This window comes from Macaca nemestrina, chromosome 3 (assembly GCF_043159975.1).
Source record: "Macaca nemestrina isolate mMacNem1 chromosome 3, mMacNem.hap1, whole genome shotgun sequence".
In the NCBI taxonomy this organism is placed as follows: domain Eukaryota; kingdom Metazoa; phylum Chordata; class Mammalia; order Primates; family Cercopithecidae; genus Macaca; species Macaca nemestrina.
In genome coordinates this window covers 148,541,686-148,566,377 of record NC_092127.1, presented here as the reverse complement: position 1 = coordinate 148,566,377, position 24,692 = coordinate 148,541,686, and the positions used below count along the sequence as shown (strand labels likewise).

Genomic DNA, 24,692 nt, shown 5'->3' with positions numbered 1-24,692 from the left:
CATTTCATGAGTGAAAAGAGATTACGTTCTCTAGGATCATTCCAAAGTTTTAACAATCTGAATCCAATACTGACCTGTGACTAATGACACCAGCATCTGCCAGCAGTTCAAATATTCGTACCAGTTGTACTCGTAAAATGTCTCGACGCCTGCGCCGTTTCATATTCTATTCCAAAGATACAAACATATTAATTAAAATCTTGCGGGTGTAACTTGGAAAGAATAATGTGAATGTCTCAGAGAGAGGTTCTGGGCTCACTGAAGTTATTTTGCTTGTACAATGTAGACTGTAGGTACTCTGGTAGCTACTGCCTCAAAGAGATATGTGCGAACAGTCTGAAATGAATGAGTCAAATAAAGTCACATGACATCTTACATGGTGACAACCCGTGTGTCAGGGGAAGTAAAATACTACATGTTTAGGTTATTTGCTAATCAGACAGTTTTAGAATCGAAGTAATTAGTAAACCGTTATCATGGACTGATAAAGAATCCCTAATACCCTCCCAAAAATATGACATAAGTGTAGGGAAAACAATCCTAAAAAGAACTTAAGATTTTGCTCATGCCACAGTTTTCTACACAACGATTAATTTTGGCACAAAAAAATAAACAAATATGAGAAAAACTCCCTTACTCATTACGATATGAATAAATATGTTTGTATTATTAGGTCCAAAGAACAAGAATAATGCCTAGAATAATAGTTGTAACATTTCAACTTGATTCTGCTTCTAGCAGAAAGTCATGTAAGAGATATCGATCACCTATATCACCTTTTACTAAAAATAGCTCATTATTTCATTTGTGATGTAATTTTCAAATTACAGAGCAATTAAAAACATATTTACTAGTCTTTCACTTTCTCGTCCATGACCCAATTTTTCTGCCTTCCAGGTGCGTGACATTTTACTAATGACTAATCAATTACATTTACTCTTCTCTGGGCTCTTTCTAAAGTTGACAGTAATTCATTTGGGACAGGATGATTTCTTATCAGTCTTTGAAGATTACTGCAACTCGTTTTTGCAGTTTGGTTGGCCTGTTTTCATTTTGTCTTCAGAGAAACAGTGTGAGTCTAAAGCTCTTAAACTATAACTCATATTCAAGGCACATCACCGTATGTGTTTAATAGCTTTCCTTCTGAAATTCAGAAAAATAAATACTGCTATTTCGTTTTGTTTCAAGCTTACATTTCTCTAATAAGTCATCCAGCACTGTAACCAAACTGATCATTCGGAAACAAAAATCAAATCAATGACAAAATGGGAATACTATCATGACCCTACAGTGCTGAATTAAAGGAGAGTGAGGAATTGCAGATGATGTTTCAAAGTCCCTAAACTGCAGGGATTATCACCATCTCCCTCTCCTGCTTAAATTCCTCAGGGGATCCCTGACATTAACAGCACTGATTCCTAAACAATGTTCTACAGCAGACTCATCTAAGATGCTTTACAAAAATAGACTTCTGGACCCTATTCCAGGGATTCTCATTCAATAGGCCCAGGAGTCTAAAATTTTTAGCAAGCTCCCCAGGTAATTCTCAGATGCCACAGGCATAGGAACTACTGGTCTATTGGTTAAAACTAAAACTAGTAGTTTTTCATGAGATATTTCTCATCCTGCTATTCAGCCTAATATTCAATCACTTCCCCCATAATATAATTATACAGAAAAATTTGCCATTTCAAAATTCTTTGTAAAGTTTGCAAATGCTGTTCTTCACCTAGAATACTTTTCCCTTGCTTGTCCACTGGGAAACATGCTTCAAAATTCATCTCAAATATCAGCACTTCATCTATAATGCCTTCCTTACCCTGCAACCAGAGTCCCAGGCTTTTCTCTCTGTAGTTCTTAGAATCCCTTCTCTATGATTTTATTTGAGTACGTAATAAATTGCTAGAATTAAGGTTATGCAACCATCTGTCCCACTGGACCTGTAGTTTCTGAAAGTTGCTCAGAACTGAAACTATAGCCCATAGGCCAAATCTGGCCCACGGCTACCTGTTACTGCAAATAAGGTTTTACTGGAAAATAGCCACACTCCTTTTTTTAATGTAGTCTATGAATGCTTTCATGCTACAAAGGCAAGGTTGAGTAGAGGCCTGTAAAGCCGAAAATATTTATCTGCAGAAAAAGTTTGCCACCTCCAACCTAGACCCTATTTTCTGCCCTTACTTAAGTTAAAGCAATTGTTCATTCATTTTACATAATGGGTTTCTGCATAAGATCTTCTGGGGGGAGGGGAAGTGTCTGCATCTTAAAAAGAAGAATACACTAGATAATCGTCTTAATTTCTAACTTTTGATATAACATGTAAATATGGCAGAAAAATAAATGTTCACTAATAGAAGGCTGCAGAACACAGCTCACCTCCGGCCTTCTTTCAAGTGCTTCTTTAATTATGGGATGTAATTCCTCTATTAGTTCCCTAGAAGAAAAATGGTACATACTCTATTAATAGCTACACAGATATAATTTGACATATGTAAATATGTAAAGATATGATGTAAACTGACAAGTGTTAATTCGAATCCTACTGTTTTAAATGCAATGTCTATTGTTTTATTTTGTTTATAAAATAACACATTATATTATAGATTATTTGGAAACCAGGAAAAAAATGGTATAGGCCCCTTATTTTAATTTATAGAGGGAATACTACCAATACTTTTATTCAATCAGTTTGCAAGTGACATACATTTTACTTAGTTCAAACTATTTTATATAAAATGGTATCCTTTTTTCTTTTTTTGAGACAGAGTTGCACTCTCGTTGCCCAGGCTGGAGTGCAATGGCGTGATCTTGGCTCACTGCCACTTACGCCTCCCAGATTCAAGTGATTCTCCTGCCTCGGCCTCCCGAGTAACTGGGATTACAGGCATGCACCACTATGTCTGGCTAATTTTTTGTATTTTTAGTAGAGACGGAGTTTCTCCATGTTGGTCAGGCTGGTCTCAAACTCCCGACCTCAGGCGATTTGCCTGCCTCAGCCTCCCAAAGTGCTAGGATTACAGGTGTGAGCCATCGTGCCCGGCCTCCTTTTTTCTTTTCTTACACTAACATAGTTAATTTTATATGCCAATAACTAATTCATGATATTCAAACACAGAGTGGGGTACCATAATTTTCTTAGACATTTTCATTTATTAATGAATCATTATATTTTATCTAATTTTCTCTTACTAAAAATATTGCCTCTGTGAACAACTTTGTATATTTATCATTGTTTTCTATCTCCTTAGGATTAATTTTACAAATTAAATTAATGGGTCAAAGGGTATGAACTTTGTAAAAATGATAAATTTATCTTTATTTATATTTTGATTTTAAATTGAAAATGTGCTTATTTTAAGATTGGGAAAATCTGAAAGTTTTTCCAAAACTTCATTTATAAGAAATGCTATCCCACACCTATAGATATATTACAATTTATTAACCTATTCTTTTTTACTTAAATGTTCCTTTCCATGGAAATCTTTAGCAAAAGGCAGAAGATTTATACAATCTGAAGATAAACCAGGGTATTAACCTATTTCCTGGTTGTACAGGTTATCTTGGAGACAAAACATCAGATACCATTCTCACATTAATTGAGGAAATTCTCAAAAGAATAAATTCCATGCCCAGGAGACAACAAGGCAGAACTTCAGGCAAAACTGAAGAATTTGCTTCATTAATATAAAAAAATCACGAATGATATCAAACATCTATGTAAATACTTTTTGAAAGATATTCTAATTCTCTTGGATAAGCAGGGGGAAAACTGGATTTTTAACTACTAGACCAAGATTACACATTAAAAGAATGACTACATAAATAAATATAGTAGGAAAATACTAAATATTTATACGGCATTTCATTATTCCTAGAATACATAGATAAGTTTTAATCTGCTCAGTCAAAATGAGGAAATAAAACTTCCAATAAATGACTTGCTAAATGTTACATGGCTAGTTAATTGGTGAAAGTCAGGCCTGGTATGTGACCATCCCAATAAGCACTCTGCTTGACCCTACCACACCTTCTAAGTAGCACATTTATTCTTTTAGTGCTTAAAAAAAAAAAAAGTATGAACATAGTTACCTAAAAGCTCCTGGGTTGGTCCTGCCAAGACCTAGAACAAGGGATTCTGTGATTTCCATGCTCTCAGAGCGCATCATTGGAACTATGTGCTTAAACAAGGATGAAGGGGATGGGATGCCAATAATCTGGAAAAAAAAATACTATATTTATAACAGCCACTAATGATACTATGTCCAATTAGATAATCTGAGATTTCAGTAGTTGTAGGTCAAGGATAAATGGACAGATGAAACTTTACTATGAATGATACCTCAAATTTCACCTGTGGTGTACATAATTTAAAAGGTTAAATAACTTATCCAATGGCTTAATGCAAGCTCATTAACAAAACTTGGGGCTCCTAATTTCTTACCCTCACTCACGATCATATAATAGGCTGACTCCCTTCATCAGATACTCTGTACCTTTCGATCCATGAACATGAAGAAAACAAAATGACTTCTAAAATAGTCATCAGTGTTAAAATCAGATACTCTGGTCTTAAGTTTTGTCATTTTCATGAAAACAAAACCACTGCTCCTATCCAGTACCCTTTAGATCACTACATGATTTAGGGAAATTCTAGAAAGGCATTTAATTATGTAAATGATTCCTTTTGGGTTCTCAGAAGTGTGAGAACTACAAAAACTGGAATATGGGAAAATAGGTATGACAATTTCTTTTAAAATAACGAGTATGATAAACTGAATGGGCATGGGTCTTTCTTTCCAATGGAAAACTATGTACGTATTATTGATTCTGACTAGGAATCCATAAAAACAATGATGGGCTTTCTTGAGGTATTTTCCTTTTTGCAAGTAAGTAATATACTTTCAACTGAGTTACTTTATTGTCCATAAAAAGAAATTTTAAAATCTTATTTTTATGGGGCCATTCAGATTTCACAGATCCAACAGTGGATCTGAGAAACTTACTTTGGAATCAATGCTATAGCCGCTATCTGGGGTAGACGCCAGCGTCTCAGGAGGAGAGCATCTCACAGAACCTGCAGATGTGGAAGATGACGATGTTGCTGCACTGCAGCAAAGGATCAGATAGTTTCTCCACAGGCCAATGTATGAGTCACTGCTTGTGGTGGTATTTACTTTCTTAGCATTGATGGGGCTACTAAGGAAAAAAAAAGAAAAATGGGCAGATATGAATAACACAACACATTTTTAAAAGTTTATTTTAACTAATGCTGTATTTCTTTCTTTCTTTTTCTGAGACAGATTCTTTCTCTGTCACCCAGGCCAGAGTGCAAGTGGCACAATCTTGGCTCACTGCAATCTCCACCTCTTAGGCTCAAGTGACCCTCCCACCTCAGCCTCCAGAGTAGCTAGGACTATAGGTGTGCGCCACCACGCCCAGCAAATTTTTTGTATTTTTGGTAGAGATGAGGTTTCATCACGTTGCCCAGGATAGTCTCTAACTCCTGAGCTCAGATGATCCACCTGCCTCGGCTTTCCAAAGTGCTGGTGCTGGGATTACAGGGGTGAGCCACCATTCCTGGCCTAATGCTAATTAGAGAGATGGTTAGCATAAGGTTTTTATTACTAGTACTGTTTTTGTGGACTGATATCAATGAATAAAGTACTGGATTAAAAATTAAAATATATTACCAGATCATTTTAACATTATTATTCCTGTGATAAAAGTTAATATTTTATTGGGCCGTATTTTATAACTTTTTATGTATCCTCAATGTAGAAAGAAAATAAAACAAAAATCAAAATCATCTTTAATCCCACATGAAAATAAACACTGCATATTCTATATATCTTTAATTCATATACATGAACCGTAAATGCATGAATACATCTTTTAATTTATACAAATTAAATGTTTATTTTATTTTGTATCAACTTTTTAGACTTATGTATTTTCACCTCTCTATGTAAATTAATATTCTGTGACATTATTTTGATTTATCATATGCTATATAAATATAAAGTATCATATTTTATATAACCAAGCTTTTGTTGTTTGACATTTTAGCTAATAGCAATTTTTCCCTATTATACACAATACTATACATTTGAATATATGGTTAATTATTTTCTTAGGTAATTCTTGAAAATGAAATCACAGAGTCAAAGAAGATACATATTTTCAAGGTTTCTGCCAAATTTCTATCTTGAAAGGTTACACCAATAAAATATTTTGAAACAATTCCATAAATCTTTCCAAATACCAAAATTATGTAAGAATTAAGGACTGAAAGCAAAGCGAAAGAGGAAAAATACAAATATATAATCTTTGCCTTCAACAAGTTTTGTAATATGCTAAGGTAAGTAATGCAAACACACCACTTCATTAATTCAGTAAGCGTATCATAGAACAATGTCCTAGTATGTTAACATACTAGGTATGGTAACATATCAGTTTAAAAAAACTGTCAAAAATATCACTGCCCCCATGTGGGCTATGGGAGACATACAATAAAGAAATAAATAAAACAATGTCAGATGGTGTTAAGTTTGATGAAGAAAAATAGAGCAGAAAGGGGAGATAAAGAATGCTGCTAGGAGATGGGGTTATAATTTAAAATATGGTAATTAGAGAAGGCTACTTAAGATAAGGTCATAAATGGTATGCAAGGTGGCAAATGTCAATCTTTATCAAAAAAGTAACAACTAGACCAGGTGTGGTGGCTCACAACTGTAATCCCAGCACTTTGGGAGGCTGAAGTGGGAGGACTGCTTGAGCCCAGAAGTTTGAGATTGCAATCAGCTATGATTACACCTCTGCATTCCAGCCTAAGCAACACAGCGAGACCTTGTCTCTTTAAAAAAAGAAAAAAAAGAAAGAAAAACAACACAAAACAAAAAAGAAATCCAATACACAATACCTGAGACCATATATATACAATTAGTAGAAATACTATTTCTACTAATTGTATATATATTCAAATCCAAAAGTAAGAATGACTATTCTGGGTAGGAAGTTTAAGAGATTTTAAAAAATAGGATTGAATTTGAACTATATCAGACATAGATACGCAAAAATTAAAAAAAAAAAAAGGTATCCTATGCTCATGTGAACAAAAACTCACAAAATGGAACTGTCAACCACATGTAATGAACTTTGAGGGGATAATTTGGTTCCAACATTGAAGGTATTGATAGAAAGTAAGAAAAAAAGTACAGAGTGAAGTCAGATTTGAAGAGCCTTTAATGTAGGCCTCAAGTGATAGGTCAGTACAGATGCTGGGTTTGCAGGGGCAAGTTACATGCTGAGAGGACTCATTCCATTCAATGTGATCTATGTAAGGGGAAATCAGGAACCCAAACCCAGATTCAAAAATTCTCCTCTGTATTTAAGAGCAAAAAAAAAAAAAAAAAAAAAAATTAACTAAAATTTATAATGGCCTTGGTCAACTCTCCATTTCATAATCAGTTACTCCAAAACTTTACCAACATCCTCACATCCACTACTCAGTGTGTTACTACCACTCCCCACCAGAAGGTGGCCTTCCTTATACTGTCATCAGGAAAAGTAAGGCCACTGAGCTGTTTCGCTCTGCTTCTCACCCTTTATCTACAAACTTCTGTATCTACATCCATACTCATCTTCAGATCCTTTCCTAATTTTTTCCCTTAACACAGATTCAATGGACACAACTATGTACCAAGTACAGTGTTATTAAGTAAACAATTAAAATTTGGTGAGACTGTATTACATGAAAAGGATGAAGAAGTTATGACACTATGTCCTTGACAGCATTCTTCTCCCTCCTTAAGACATCAATACAGTATCACATATTATTTATGGGCCTTCCAATCTGTAATACTTTTGTATTTTTCAAATAAATACATACAAAAGCTGACAGTCTACACATTTTTAAATTTACACTAGGAAAATAACTTACTTTATATCGACCTGAGGGGACAACAACTGAAGTCTTGTGTATGCAAACATCCAAGCATAGCTCACAGCTGTAGAGCAGTGTTTAGGAAGATTTTCTTGCTTTAAAAAACTGGAGAGACTTATAATCCATGGGTCTTGGCCTTGGGTCACATGTGCAAATATCCATATGTGTGATGGACTAATCACATCAAACTGGTGGCTAATGGGAGAAGAGTTCCATTCTGCTAATGTTTGTAAATCTATCGAGCTAGGGCAATAGAGCAAAGTAGTCTATATGGAGAGGAAAAAATGGATTATTACACATTTCAATAACTTTGAAAATTTTACCATATAAATTGCTTTAAACTGAAAGTGGTCTATTAGTAGTTTCCAAAACAAGATAATATAAAGTCCATGGAAGGTTGAGGGGAGTAGAGAATTCCTGAAACTGCATGTTTGTGTATGTGCATTCATGTCTTTTTTTGGGAGAGGGATTCCACGTTTTCATTGTTCTCAAAAGGATCTATAAACCAAATACGTTCAGGACCACTATTTACGTAATTCTTAAATAAATATCCAAATTTCATGGTATACCAAAAGCTGCTTTTTAGTTCTCTAAGAAGTGAACCATTAACTTTCATGTTGACCTGTATCTATGTATGTGTGGAACAGACCCAAAAAATGAGCTCTTTGCTCCAGAGGTATATATTCTTAAATACTTGTTCAATATTTGAACTCTTCCACTAAAGAGATAAACATTTATGTTCAAAGAAAAGTATATTAAGCACTGCTTTAGGCACTAGAAACAAGTAATCCATTACTCTCTTTTTGGAATAATTCATAATTTATAGTTAATATCTAAAACAAAATGTTTTGAATTGCATAGATCCTTTCATAAAATAACCAGAAGAGAGGCTTTTAAATGTTCTTACCACAAATAAATGATAAACACATGAGATGATGGATACACTAACTAGCCTGATAACTGTATATTGTCATTATACAATATAGACATGTATCGAAACATCAAATTGCACCACATAAATATGTACAATTATGTCTATTTAAAAATAAATAAAAATTAAAAATTTAATTTTTAAAAAGTTTAGCATCATGGTAGCGTCATGGGGGGGAACTGTACAGATTTCTAATAATCTCCTAGGCTTATAATATCTTATTACCTCCCTTGGCTACATAAAACTCATGAATTATAAGAATCAGGTGTTATGCAGAAAGCTCCTAATGTTATGCATTAACCTCTTGTTCATGTATTCTAAAATAGGAGGAAATAATTTTTAAATAGTAAGGTTTTATAGCTATTCTTACATCAACTTTGGAATCTTAATATATGACCTTTTACCCTGTGAAGACCAAGTAAGAAAGTTTGCATAAACTTTCTTAGTAATGTGTTTGTGGACAAAGTGTTTCTCTCCATTTTAATGAGTCAAATTACATATGACATTGGTATAAAACACTATGCACTTAACCCACTATACTTAAACTCATGTGATACACAAAAAATAGCTGCCAAAAAAGCAGGGTATAAGTTTTTGCTTTGAGTATCACAATTTTTTTTCCCATAGCATTTTAACAAGTATTTCTATCTCAAGAATCTTATACGCCATAATGAACAGCAAACAGTAGCATAAAGTAAGATTCAATTTAACAGAAACTTCTTAGATTGGAAGGATTATAATTTTACAAACATAAAATTATTTTTATTTCTATGTGGAAGAGTACTTAACCAAGTATAAATAAATGTCACTTTTTAAGTACTATTCTTAAGCATTTTCTAATTTTCAAAAATACTTTCTAACACATTACATTAGTTAAGGAAGTTCTTTTATGTATGCATGTATACATGTATATATATGTGTGCCTGTCTTAAGTCTCAAAACAAGACTGGGTAGAATGAAGTCACTATAGTTACCTGATCAGCCCCAGTGAGATGTATGAAGCTCTCAAGAATGGATGGGCTTAGCCTGTCCATCACATCTATGGCTAATTCATCATCACCCTGTAAAAAAGACATCATATGTCTAAAAAAATGAGGAATGTTTAAGCAAAGTAGCCAAACCCAAGTAAACACCGAAAATTCACTTCAGTGCTATTTTATTTATTTATTTATTTATTTTGAGACAGAGTCTCACTCTATCACCCAGGATGGAGTGCAGTGGTGCGATCTCGGCTCACTGCAAACTCCGCCTCCTGGGTTCACGCCACTCTCCTGCCTCAGCCTCCTGAGTAGCTGGGACTACAGGCACCCGCAACCACATCTGGCTAATTTTTTTTTTTTTTTTTTTTTTTTTTGTATTTTTAGTAGAGATGGGGTTTCACTGTGTTAGCCAGGATGGTCTCCATCTCCCGACCTGTGATCCGCCTGCCTCAGCCTCCCAATTGAGAACAGTAAGTTAGTTTAGACCCATGGTAGTAACCTACCTATATGGGATAAGGATGGACAAAGAGATGGTTTTTAAGTACTTTCATTAGATAACTGAATGAAATACCTAAATCTTACCTTAGGTATTTCCAAAAGTGCAAATAAAGCCCGTATTTCTCTAAGGACACTGACGGCTAGTTTCCTAGTGGCAGGTCGACTGCTACAGAGAATGACAAGTGCAAAGCCTTCGACCACATGGAATACGTTGGAATATGGGCTCCTTTCCAGAGGAGGGGGATGAGAAGCTCCATTAGCTACACCATGCTTGAAAAACAGAAGTTAAAAATAAAATAAAAAATATGTATGTACAGACATTCCAGAAAAACAATTAATAAAGAATAAAGCAAATCATAGTGATTATGACTACAGGTCTGCCTTGGCTCAAGCAACTTAAATAGTATGTAATTTATAAAAATGGAATAGTGTGCACAGTGAAAAAAGCATTTCACTGGCAGTCTAAATATGAATTCTGTATCTAACTTCTATCATTCTCTATTTTGTAACCTTGGAACTGATAATCGGTCTTCACCTAATTTCTATGTGGGAAATGAGGGGATTGTAGTGTATCTTTCACACTCGGAGTGTGGACCAGCAGCCTGGCAACACCTGAGAGCTTCTAAGAAACTCTTTCTTGGGGGGCGGAGCAAGATGTCCGAATAGGAACAGCTCCAGTCTCCAACTCCCAGCGCGAGCGACACAGAAGACCGGTGATTTCTGCATTTTCAACTGAGGTACTGGGTTCATCTCACTAGGGAGTGCCGGACGATCGGTGCTGGTCAGCTGCTGCAGCCCGACAAGCGAGAGCTGAAGCAGGGCGAGGCATTGCCTCACCTGGGAAGCGCAAGGGGGAAGGGAATCCCTTTTCCTAGACAGGGGAACTGAGACACACAACACCTGGAAAATCGGGTAACTCCCACCCCAATACTGCGCTTTAAGCAAACGGGCACACCAGGAGATTATATCCCACACCTGGCCGGGAGGGTCCCACGCCCACGGAGCCTCCCTCATTGCTAGCACAGCAGTCTGCGATCTACCGGCAAGGCAGCAGCGAGACGGGGGGAGGGGCGCCCACCATTGCTGAGGCTTAAGTAGGTAAATAAAGCCCTGGGAAGCTCGAACTGGGTGGAGCTCATAGAAGCTCAAGGAAACCTGCCTGTCTCTGTAGACTCCACCTCTGGGGACAGGGCACAGTAAACAACAACAAAAGCAGCAGAAAACGCTGCAGACACAAACAACTCTGTCTGACAGCTTTGAAGAGAGCAGTGGATCTCCCAACAAGGAGGTTGAGATCTGAGAACGGAGAGACTGCCTGCTCAAGTGGGTCCCTGACCCCTGAGTAGCGTAACTGGGAGACATCCCCCACTAGGGGCAGTCTGACACCCCACACCTCACAGGGTGGAGTACACCCCTGAGAGGAAGCTTCCAAAGCAAGAATCAGACAGGTACACTCGCTGTTCAGCAATATTCTATCTTCTGCAGCCTCTGCTGCTGATACCCAGGCAAACAGGTTCTGGAGTGGACCTCAAGCAATCTCCAACAGACCTACAGCTGAGGGTTCTGACTGTTAGAAGGAAAACTATCAAACAGGAAGGACACCTACACCAAAACCCCATCAGTACATCACCATCATCAAAGACCAGAGGCAGATAAAACCACAAAGATGGGGAAAAAGCAGGGCAGAAAAGCTGGAAATTCAAAAAATAAGAGCACATCTCCCCTGGCAAACGAGCGCAGCTCATCGTGAGCAACGGATCAAAGCTGGACAGAGAATGACTTTGATGAGATGAGAGAAGAAGGCTTCACTCCATCAAACTTCTCAGGGCTAAAGGAGGAATTACGTACCCAGCGCAAAGAAACGAAAAATCTTGAAGAAAAAGTGGAAGAATTGATAGCTAGAGTAATTAATGCAGAGAAGGTCATAAATGAAATGAAAGACGTTAAAACCATGACACAAGAAATACGTGACAAATGCACAAGCTTCAGTAACCGACTAGATCAACTGGAAGAAAGAGTGTCAGCGATTGAGGATCAAATGAATGAAATGAAGCGAGAAGAGAAACCAAAAGAAAAAAGAAGAAAAAGAAATGAACAAAGCCTGCAAGAAGTATGGGATTATGTAAAAAGACCAAATCTAGGTCTGATTGGGGTGCCTGAAAGTGACGGGGAAAATGGAACCAAGTTGGAAAACACTCTGCAGGATATCATCCAGGAGAACTTCCCCAACCTAGTAGGGCAGGCCAACATTCAAATCCAGGAAATAAAGAGAACGCCACAAAGATACTCCTCGAGAAGAGCAACTCCAAGACACATAATTGCCAGATTCACCAAAGTTGAAATGAAGGAAAAAATCTTAAGGGCAGCCAGAGAGAAAGGTCGGGTTACCCACAAAGGGAAGCCCATCAGACTAACAGCAGATCTCTCGGCAGAAACTCTACAAGCCAGAAGAGAGTGGGGGCCAATATTCAACATTCTTAAAGAATTTTCAACCCAGAATTTCATATCCAGCCAAACTAAGTTTCATAAGTGAAGGAGAAATAAAATCATTTACAGATAAGCAAATGCTTAGAGATTTTGTCACCACTAGGCCTGCCTTACAAGAGACCCTGAAGGAAGCACTAAACATGGAAAGGAACAACCGGTACCAGCCATTGCAAAAACATGTCAAAATGTAAAGACCATCGAGGCTAGGAAGAAACTGCATCAACTAACGAGCAAAATAACCAGTTAATATCATAATGGCAGGATCAAGTTCACACATAACAATATTAACCTTAAATGTAAATGGACTAAATGCTCCAATTAAAAGACACAGACTGGCAAATTGCATAAAGAGTCAAGACCCATCAGTCTGCTGTATTCAGGAGACACATCTCACATGCAGAGACATACATAGGCTCAAAATAAAGGGATGGAGGAAGATCTACCAAGTAAATGGAGAACAAAAAAAAAGCAGGGGTTGCAATACTAGTCTCTGATAAAACAGACTTTAAACCATCAAAGATCAAAAGAGACAAAGAAGGCCATTACATAATGGTAAAGGGATCAATTCAACAGGAAGAGATAACTATCCTAAATATATATGCACCCAATACAGGAGCACCCAGATTCATAAAGCAAGTCCTTAGAGACTTACAAAGAGACTTAGACTCCCATACAATAATAATGGGAGACTTCAACACTCCACTGTCAACATTAGACAGATCAACGAGACAGAAAGTTAACAAGGATATCCAGGAATTGAACTCATCTCTGCAGCAAGCAGACCTAATAGACATCTACAGAACTCTCCACCCCAAATCAACAGAATATACATTCTTCTCAGCACCACATCGCACTTATTCCAAAATTGACCACATAATTGGAAGTAAAGCACTCCTCAGCAAATGTACAAGAACAGAAATTACAACAAACTGTCTCTCAGACCACAGTGCAATCAAACTAGAACTCAGGACTAAGAAACTCAATCAAAACTGCTCAACTACATGGAAACTGAACAACCTGCTCCTGAATGACTACTGGGTACATAACGAAATGAAGGCAGGAATAAAGATGTTCTTTGAAACCAATGAGAACAAAGATACAACATACCAGAATCTCTGGGACACATTTAAAGCAGTACACACTGTGCTTTAAATGTGAGGGAAATTTATAGCACTAAATGCCCACAAGAGAAAGCAGGAAAGATCTAAAATTGACACTCTAACATCGCAATTAAAAGAACTAGAGAAGCAAGAGCAAACGCATTCAAAAGCTAGCAGAAGGCAAGAAATAACTAAGATCAGAGCAGAACTGAAGGAGATAGAGACACAAAAAACCCTCCAAAAAATCAATGAATCCAGGAGTTGGTTTTTTGAAAAGATCAACAAAATTGACAGACCGCTAGCAAGACTAATAAAGAAGAAAAGAGAAAAGAATCAAATAGACGCAATAAAAAAATGATAAAGGGGATATCACCACCGACTCCACAGAAATACAAACTACCATCAGAGAATACTATAAACACCTCTACGCAAATAAACTGGAAAATCTAGAAGAAATGGATAATTTCCTGGACACTTACACTCTTCCAAGAATAAACCAGGAAGAAGTTGAATCTCTGAATAGACCAATAGCAGGCTCTGAAATTGAGGCAATAATTAATAGCCTACCAACCAAAAAAAGTCCAGGACCAGATGGATTCACAGCTGAATTCTACCAGAGGTACAAGGAGGAGCTGGTACCATTCCTTCTGAAACTATTCCCATCAATAGAAAAAGAGGGAATCCTCCCTAACTCATTTTATGAGGCCAACATCATCCTGATACCAAAGCCTGGCAGAGACACAACAAAAAAAGGGAATTGTAGATCAATATCCCTGATGAACATCGATGCAAAAATCCTCAAAATACTGGCAAACCGGATTCAGCAGCACATCAAAAAGCTTATCCACCATGATCAAGTGGGCTTCATCCCTGGGATGCAAGGCTGGTTCAACATTCGCAAATCAATAAACATAATCCAGCATATAAACAGAACCAAAGACAAGAACCACATGATTATCTCAATAGATGCAGAAAAGGCCTTTGACAAAATTCAACAGCCCTTCATGCTAAAAACGCTCAATAAATTCGGTATTGATGGAACGTACCTTAAAATAATAAGAGCTATTTATGACAAACCCACAGCCAATATCATACTGAATGGGCAAAAACTGGAAAAATTCCCTTTGAAAACTGGCACAAGACAGGGATGCCCTCTCTCACCACTCCTATTCAACATAGTGTTGGAAGTTCTGGCTAGGGCAATTAGGCAAGAGAACGAAATCAAGGGTATTCAGTTAGGAAAAGAAGAAGTCAAATTGTCCCTCTTTGCAGATGACATGCTTGTATATTTAGAAAACTCCATTGTCTCAGCCCAAAATCTCCTTAAGCTGATAAGCAACTTCAGCAAAGTCTCAGGATACAAAATTAATGTGCAAAAATCACAAGCATTCTTATACACCAGTAACAGACAAACAGAGAGCCAAATCATGAATGAACTTCCATTCACAATTGCTTCAAACAGAATAAAATACCTAGGAATCCAACTTACAAGGGATGTAAAGGACCTCTTCAAGGAGAACTACAAACCATTGCTCAGTGAAATAAAAGAGGACACAAACAAATGGAAGAACATACCATGCTCATGGATAGGAAGAATCAATATCGTGACAATGGCCATACTGCCCAAGGTAATTTATAGATTCAATGCCATCCCCATCAAGCTACCAACGAGTTTCTTCACAGAATTGGAAAAAACTGCTTTAAAGTTCATATGGAACCAAAAAAGAGCCCGCATCTCCAAGACAATCCTAAGTCAAAAGAACAAAGCTGGAGGCATCACGCTACCTGACTTCAAACTATACTACAAGGCTACAGTAAACAAAACAGCATGGTACTTGTACCAAAACAGAGATATAGACCAATGGAACAGAACAGAGTCCTCAGAAATAATACCACACGTCTACAACCATCTGATCTTTGACAAACCTGAGTGAAACAAGAAATGGGGAAAGGATTCCCTATTTAATAAATGGTGCTGGGAAAATTGGCTAGCCATAAGTAGAAAGCTGAAACTGGATCCTTTCCTTACTCCTTATATGAAAATTAATTCAAGATGGATTAGAGACTTAAATGTTAGACCTAACATCATAAAAACCCTAGAGGAAAACCTAGGTAGTACCATTCAGGACATAGGCATGGGCAAAAACTTCATGTCTAAAACACCAAAAGCAACGGCAGCAAAAGTCAAAATTGACAAATGGGATCTCATTAAACTAAAGAGCTTCTGCACAGCAAAAGAAACTACCATCAGAGTGAACAGGCAACCTACAGAATGGGAGAAAATTTTTGCAATCTACTCATCTGACAAAGGGCTAATATCCAGAACCTACAAAGAACTCAAACAAATTTACAAGAAAAAAACAAACAACCCCATCAAAAAGTGGGCAAAGGATATGAACAGACATTTCTCAAAAGAAGACATTCATACAGCCAACAGACACATGAAAAAATGCTCATCATCACTGGCCATCAGAGAAATGCAAATCAAAACCACAATGAGATACCATCTCACACCAGTTAGAATGGCGATCATTAAAAAGTCAGGAAACAACAGGTGCTGGAGAGGATGTGGAGAAATAGGAACACTTTTACAGTGTTGGTCGGATTGTAAACTAGTTCAACCATTATGGAAAACAGTATGGCGATTCCCAAGGATCTAGAACTAGATGTATCATACGATCCAGCCATGCCATTACTGGGTATATACCCAAAGGATTATAAATCATGCTGCTATAAAGACACATGCACACGTATGTTTATTGCGACACTATTCACAATAGCAAAGACTTGGAATCAACCCAAATGTCCATCAGTGACAGATTGGATTAAGAAAATGTGGCATATATACACCTTGGAATACTATGCAGCCATAAAAAAGGATGAGTTTGTGTCCTTTGTAGGGACATGGATGCAGCTGGAAATCATCATTCTTAGCAAACTATCACAAGAACAGAAAACCAAACACCGCATGTTCTCACTCATAGGTGGGAACTGAACAATGAGATCACTTAGACTCGGGAAGGGGAACATCACACATCAGGGCCTATCATGGGGAGTGGGGAGGGATTGCATTGGGGGTTATAACTGATGTAAATGACGAGTTGATGGGTGCTGACGAGTTGATGGGTGCAGCACACCAACATGGCACAAGTATACATATGTAACAAACCTGCACGTTATGCACATGTACTCTAGAACTTAAAGTATAATAATAATAAAAAAAAAAAAAAAAAAGAAACTCTTTCTTAGGGCCCTGCTGATTTGTATGGTCATTAAAGGCTGAGAAGCTAGTTTAACTTCAATGGCTTGGGTCTAAAATTCCAAGGTTCTATGATTTATACATTATCATAAATCAATGATTTGAGCATCTTTTATGGTTAAGGAGCACAGTTACTGTCTTACGTGAAACAGGGACTGGTGACATGGATAAAACAATCAAATGACCCAAATGGAAGACTACCAAAAATTTATTGTATTGGCTTTAAATATACTGGAAACAACCTAAAAGTGAGCTGGAATTACCTCTAATTTCCATGCTCATTAAAAACTAATTGTTACCCAAAGAAGAAGATTAGAAAAGTTAGATGCATAAACACTATATATTTACTACATGAACTATGGGAATGTTCAGTTTAAGGGATTAGGAACACATTGAGAGTGAATAGAACTAATAATAGTGTTAGTGTTTGATAAAGTAAATCTGTATTAAAATCATTATTGGTCATTTAGCACTGACCACATACAAAGGGACAATAGAAAAGAATCTGGTACCTGAGTGTCCTGGTTTTTATTATGCATTTGGGCTGCTTGTTTCCACTGATTTATTAATTGTACCAACATCTTTACGGCATTATCAAGAAGCGTGGGATGGACATCAGTCACTTCACGAACAATGAAATAAACAAATCCTGAAAGAACATCCTCCCGCCAATCTGGAAAATCAAGCATTAGTGCCTGCAGAGTATTGAAAGCCAGAGCACGCAGTTCTTCATCCATATGAATTGTGAGCCTACCAAGAACAAAATTCCATTAGCAAACTTCAATACCTTTCAATTAGTTTTATCATCTAAAACTTAAAACTATGACATTAAAATATATGTCCTCTAGTTGTTTTGTAAGAAATATGAAGATAACAACCAATGTTCACTTTTTCATGCTATATTTAACTTTATGCTAGCTTATAATCTCATTTGTTTAAATTCACATATGAATCTATTCCTATTATTGGTGTTTTTACTATAATCTGAATAAGTTTGATACAAATGACATTCGAATTCCATTTAAAATCCTTTAATCCTTAAAATACTGTATGGTTATCCTATAATCAATCAAAAATTGTATCTAATCATATGATATCTTAGCACTATCTTCACATTTATTTAATCTTTGCTATCACTGGTAAGGACACGATTTATCTCAAATCATTTTTTTTTTTTGAGACGGAGTCTCGTTCTGCCACCCAGGCTGGAGTGCAGTGGCGTGATCTCAGCTCACTGCAAGGGCTGTCTCCTGGGTTCACGTCATTCTCCTGCCTCAGCCTCCCAAGTAGCTGGGAATACAGGTGCCCGCCACCACACCCAGCTAATTTTTTGTATTTTTAGTAGAGATGGAGTTTCACTGTGTTCGCCAGGATGGTCTGGATCTCCTGACCTCATGATCTGTCTGCCTCAGCCTCCCAGAGTGCTGGGATTACAGGCATGAGCCACTGCTCAATCATTCTTTATATTCACTGAAGTTACAGTTAAATATAAGATGGCTGATTGTGAAGAACAATATACAACAAATGAAGATGGAATCAATGTAATAGAATAATTATTGAAGGTAAGAATGAGAGTAAATTTAGGAGTAATATCATAAATGGTACATGCCTAGAAAAAAAAATAAGGCTGGGCTCAGTGACTCACACCTATAATCCCAGTACTGTGGGAGGCCGGAGCGGGTGGATCACTTGAACCCGGAAGGCAGAGGTTGCCGTGAGCCAAGATTGCACCACTGCACTCCAGCCTGGGCAACAGAGCAGGGCACTATCTCAAAAAAAAAAAAAAAAAAAAAAGGAAAAAAAAAAAGGGTTGACTCAGCACATAAGGTCCTAAAGAGAGTTTAAACAAATTAGGAGACGCTATATACAGTTTGCTTTTAAATACATCAAAATGGGGCTTTGAATATAATTTTAGTTAAGAAGTTTACCAGAACATAAAAGAGAATGATAAATAAGAAATTTAAAAAAAAATGGCTACAGTAGTGGGAGCCACCATTATATAATAATATTATATGAATAAAGAGTTTCTGATTTGGGTCTGAAGAGAATTATGTTAGTAATTGACTACAAAGACAGATGTATCAGAATTAGAAATAGTCTGAATGAATAAGGTAAGTACATAATATTAAATATACAATTACATGCTTGGGAAGCTGGAAAAATGGAGTTATCCAAGACAGAGGTGGAAAGTTGTGCAGTTTAGGAGAAAGGAGATATAAGTATTCACCCTGCTGAACTTAGTTCTAGTCATCACTAAGCCAACTTTCAACTGACAATGAGACTAACGAGATGTATTATAGCTAGACAGACTGAGGAGTAAGCAACAAAGCAGCAGCAGTTCCATCAGCACTTGAGAAATAAACAGGGTCAAATTAAGCATGTCTAGCCCAGTATTCTGTCTCCAATAGTGACATCAGGAGACACAATATGGGAGAAGAGAGTGACAGTCCTCAATGATGCTGACTTCAAAGGTTATTTCAACATTCCTTAAATCCATGAATATGTAAATATCTATCTTAAACTCCTATCTGTGTGATACAGGGTATACATGTGTGACTTAACTGCTCATTGTACAGAGCAGAATAACAGTAAAGCTTGGTTAATTAAAGGCAGGGGAATTAATTAACTTTCCTTAGGGACAGGATACAGGTCTGCAAATTTACAAAGCATCTTTGTTTTGTTTGCTTGCTTCCTTTATGGTAAAGTAAGTAAGATTTAGACAGCACAATTCCAAATGATATGAAGAAAGGAGAGAACAGAACAGACCCTGGGATCTTCCTTTCCACTGAGGTAAACTATTAGTAAACAAATATCATAGGAGAAAGAAGCGAAGTGAACAGCAAAGCAAATTGTCATTCACTGTTCAGCTGTCTGCTCTTTTACTAAGCTGTCCCATCCCTGGCCCTCATAGTTGCAGTTTCATTCTCGTGGAAAAGATGGGAGATCTACTCTTGTGGATCAACACCCACAAAGATGTAGATGAGTTATGTTGAAATAGGAGGAGTAAGAGCAGAACTGAACAGTAGTTGTTTACTGCTCTCTCAAGGAATAGTGCTATACATAATTAATGTTTCTTATTTCCAATGCTGGCATGAACTCTGTAACTCTGCAATCTAATTCACAAAAAAATTAGGAGACTGTGGGAAGGGAACAAATTTATATAATGCAAAGTAACCCACTTCTTTCACAATCATCACAGGAGACATAAAATCTCTGATCACAACAGGTAATAGTTGAGGATAAGGTAGTGCCAGGGTGTGTGAAAAGCTTCGGAAGTGAAGAAAGGATTGCTGGAACAGTCTATTAATTGTTTATTTATTATGAATTTAACTTACACCGAAGTGATAAATGCCCAGCAACAAGTAAACACCTTTCAACATAGTCAAGTATCGCTGCTCTGCTACAGTCATTGTATTTGTTTTGTCCATCTAGGACAGGGGCTGGCAAACTGTGGCTCAAGGGCTAAATCCAGCCAGATGCTTATTGGAATGCAGTCATGCACACTCTATTGTCTATGGCTGCTTCTGTACTATAATGGCAGAGATGAGTATGTGTTTGCTTGTTTTACTGATACCCAATAGTTGTTCATGCTTTTGTGGTAGATGTGATAATTTAATGCATTCATATAATTTGTAAAGATCAAATAAGTGTAACGAGGATATCTATCACCATAAATACTTGTCTTCTCTTTATGTTAGAAACCTTTACTCTTTTCTAGTTATTTTGAAATGTACAACAGATTATTGTAAACTACAGTCACTGTACTGATCTACTGAACACTAGGTCTTACTTCTATCAAACTGTATAATTGGACCCATTACAAAGATCATAATGATCTGCAAAACCCTAAAATACTATCTGGTACTTTACAGAAAAATGTGCTGATCTCTTATGTAGGGAATCCCTAACTACATCAGCAAAGCAGGTTTTCAACAGGCTATCGCCTCAACTTAGAATCAGGAGCTAGTATTTAAGTTTGGTTGTCAGGTTATGTACTCGTTTTACAGAGCTATGACATGCCTAATAGAAGAGAGAGAGAAACTTGAATGCCACAGTTCTGCCATGGGGGGAAAAAAGCACAAATGAGACCTAATTACCACCAGAGATACTAAAGAAATGACTGTAAGAGTAAACACAATAATTAATTGCCTAACTGGGAATTACCATACACTGATAATGCCCATATGTTAAGGGATAATGTGTTACAGAAATCCCAGGAAAGAATACTACATGGAAAAATAGGGAACTGAAAGATAGGATTTGTGGGGGGAATCTAGAAGAACTTGAGAAGTTAAAAATTAGTGAGGAAAATGTGTTTAATAACAACAAAAAAAGACAAAATAGAAATTTAGAAAGTAAATCAGATAAAGGATTAGAAATGTCTTTATCATCGCCTTTTTAGTGATAACAGTAACAAAGGTATATTAGAAATATAAAGGAGCAGAAGACATAAAACTTAACATAGCAAACAGTAATCCTCATTTACCTTGCTAACAATTCAATGAGGTCAGTTCTGCTCATACCGTCAGGAATCAACCTTGGAATCGCAGCAATACAAGTTCTAAACAAATCAATCTTGGGTTTTCTTTCCCCCCTGAAAAATACAATAGGATTTAATAAGAAACATAATACATATGCTAGACAATGAAATCAAACTTGGAAAAATAGCTACAGAAAGTGGGAGCCCTCCCCCAAAGGTTAATGTATTTAATATTAAAAAAATACATATAAATCCTGTAGATAATTATTAGTCTATATATGGACAAAAGAATACAGAAATAATTCAAAAGAAAGCCAGCAAACAAAAAGGTTTTCAGTAACTAGACAAGAAGCATTACAACCATTATTACATAACAAATAGCTAAACAGATTATTTATAATTAATCTTAATATTTAAGATGATTATTTAATATTTAGCCTCCCATAAATATTAAAATAATAAATAATAACATTGATATCATTAAATAACTAAATACTGGTTATTTTGGGGGGCCTACAAAATTAGCCACATCGTTTTTCACTTAATATCCTCCACTAACAAAGGTCTTAGAAACATTCATCTCATATATAGGTGTTTTTATTGTTTGTCCTTGTCTTGCATGTGATATATACACATAAATACACATACTTAAAATTTCTATGAAATAAAATAAGCCAGGTTTTTGAAAATCCTGGTACCTCTAGAGGCTTAATACAATTTAATTTTACTATATTTTCTTCTAGTTATTCAATAGTTTTATTTATTTTAAATGTCTAACCTCTTAATATACTGGTTTTTATTTTGGTCTGTATTTGAAGGTGAGGCCTTTTAAATTTCTTTCATCTAAATTGTTCTTCAGTTGGCCTAATAAAATAATCCTTATGTAAAAAAGAATTTGGATATTCTCAGTGTTCTGGGTTTTATTTTATTTTATTTTATTTTAATTTTATTTTTTGAGATGGAGTTTTGCTCTTGTTGCCCAGACTGGAGTGCAACAATGGTGTGATCTCAGCTCACTGTAACCTCCGCCTCCCGGGTTCAGGCGATTCTCCTGCCTCAGCCTCCTGAGTAGCCGGGATTACAGGCACCTGCCACCACGCCCAGCTAATTTTTTGTATTTTTAGTAGAGATGGGGTTTCACCATGTTGGTCAGGCTGGTTTTGAACTCCTGACCTCAGGTGATACATCTGCCTCAGCCTCCCAAATTACTGGGATTACAGGCATGAGTCACCACACGCAGCCTTGGGTATTTGTTATAGTGGCAATGGACTCACTAATCCTTTTAGAGATTTCATATGGCCAGTCCTCTTTTTACATGGTTTCAAAATGCAAGAATTTCAGTTACCATACTTTAGGTAAATAATACCAGTCCCCAAAAAGGCAGCTGAAATTTAAGCTACCATATGTTAAGTAATGGCATAAATAAACTTTGCTTTGGCTCTTTGGTCCATAAAGCACACTGCACATCATAATCACTGTCATTTCCATCAAGGCTGTCGGTGATTGGTCAAGGTGCATCTGTTATTCAGTTCATACACAGACAGCAAAGTGTGCAATGGTGTTGCCTCCTGGTCTCCCAGGATAACTCACATGACATGTTACAAAAATAGATAATCAAAAGAGGGTATTGGCTAACAAAGAGGAAGTACCACAAAGAAAGAAAAAGTAACATCACTGTGTAGTGTGTTCTTATAATTTTATGTTGCTTTGGCACCCATTTTAAATGTTTGATTTTCTCATACCAGAAAAAGGGTGCAGTCACCCTTGAAACAGTTTCCAGTTCTACATCCCACTCCATCCCCCAGTTCTTTAATGTGGTTGATTCAGGTATCTGTCTTACACAACTTCTTCCTGGTAATCACCTCCCTATGGATACTTACATGCAGCCTACTTGACTGGCCCCACTGACCTGCGTACCCCACATGGACTATGCAGATGTGCTCCAGTGACCACCTCTCAGGCACAGCATGACCTCCTGAACTCAAGCCTGCTTGCTTTCAATCCACCAATTAGAATTACCCCTAGGTAACTGTTTGGATAACACGCTCAACCCAAAAAAGTCATCGGCCCATGGGCCTCTTTCTCTCTCTCTACATATGCTTCCTGACCTCCGTGAGCGTGGCCTCCACATGTGCAGTGTCCCCCACCCACGTGTAAGTAATAAAATCCTTATTGCTATCTTGTTTTTCTCCTAGTCACTGAGAGGGTGCTCTCTATCTCAAAGATCCTAAATTAAAGCACACTGAAATAGAAGAGAAAGTTAATGGAGTTACAGAAGAAATATGCTATATAGGTATCAGAGGAACTGGGTGAAAGCACACTTACTGACTAAATGAGGGAAGTGGTTGTGATGAAAAACAAGATTTCCCACAGGAAGTAACATTGGCAAAAAAATTCACATTAAAGAAACTCTCAGAGATATTAGCATATAGTAGTACATAATAATTGTATATTAAATAAATTTAGAGATTAAATATCAAATTTGGTATTCTAAGACCTATAATGCAAACATTAATATCCAAAAGAATCTCCTCCCTTACAGAGAATATGTAGATGTTTTCTAGCAAATAAAATAAGTTACTGCCATAACATACAGTTTCCTGAGGAGGAAGTCCCTAACAAGAAAAAAAGATGCTGAGATGACAAATAATGACAAGGCCCTAGGGATGGGGTGGGATGAGGTACTGTTTCTAAAAAAACTACTCATGCTATTCCTCTCTATATCACCCCTTAGTTCCTAGGAGTCAAAAATAATCAGAGTTCAGATTTTCAGGATTTTTTTTTTTTTTTTTTAACTAGGGCTTTGGCAGTAAAAGCATTTATTTGATGTAATAAACCAATCACGCCCACATACATCCGGGGTACCTAGGATTCATATTTTGCTCACGGAGTAAGTGTAGGGCCTTGTCATTGACAACACACCAGACTGGGATCCAGAGTGAGTTTTGCTATCTATACCAGTTTGACAGCACTTTAAAGAATAAAACTGAGTGCATGGAAGGAATCACTGTATTG

General features: G+C 36.8%; 1 protein-coding gene and 1 non-coding gene across 10 annotated transcripts in view; both read right to left on the bottom strand.

The window, feature by feature from the left end:
* LOC105464780 (FRY like transcription coactivator) overlaps positions 1 to 24,692 on the bottom strand; it is a 286,250-nt gene that overhangs the window by 77,609 nt on the left and 183,949 nt on the right. For 8 of the 9 annotated variants that reach the window (XM_071093613.1, XM_071093610.1, XM_011712811.3 and 5 more), the window contains 9 exons: positions 21,684 to 21,791; positions 17,710 to 17,947; positions 10,436 to 10,621; positions 9,848 to 9,934; positions 7,940 to 8,208; positions 5,004 to 5,196; positions 4,090 to 4,214; positions 2,377 to 2,434; positions 75 to 166 (listed from right to left, as the gene is read on the bottom strand). In XM_071093613.1, coding sequence (XP_070949714.1) covers positions 75 to 166; positions 2,377 to 2,434; positions 4,090 to 4,214; positions 5,004 to 5,196; positions 7,940 to 8,208; positions 9,848 to 9,934; positions 10,436 to 10,621; positions 17,710 to 17,947; positions 21,684 to 21,791 — 1,356 coding nt within the window. The remainder of the gene's footprint in view (positions 1 to 74; positions 167 to 2,376; positions 2,435 to 4,089; positions 4,215 to 5,003; positions 5,197 to 7,939; positions 8,209 to 9,847; positions 9,935 to 10,435; positions 10,622 to 17,709; positions 17,948 to 21,683; positions 21,792 to 24,692) is intronic. The other variant, XM_071093611.1, reaches the window with a different exon arrangement.
* Positions 3,412 to 3,531, bottom strand: LOC112423662 (U5 spliceosomal RNA). Its single transcript, XR_003014132.1, has one exon. It is a non-coding gene; the product is annotated as a U5 spliceosomal RNA (small nuclear RNA).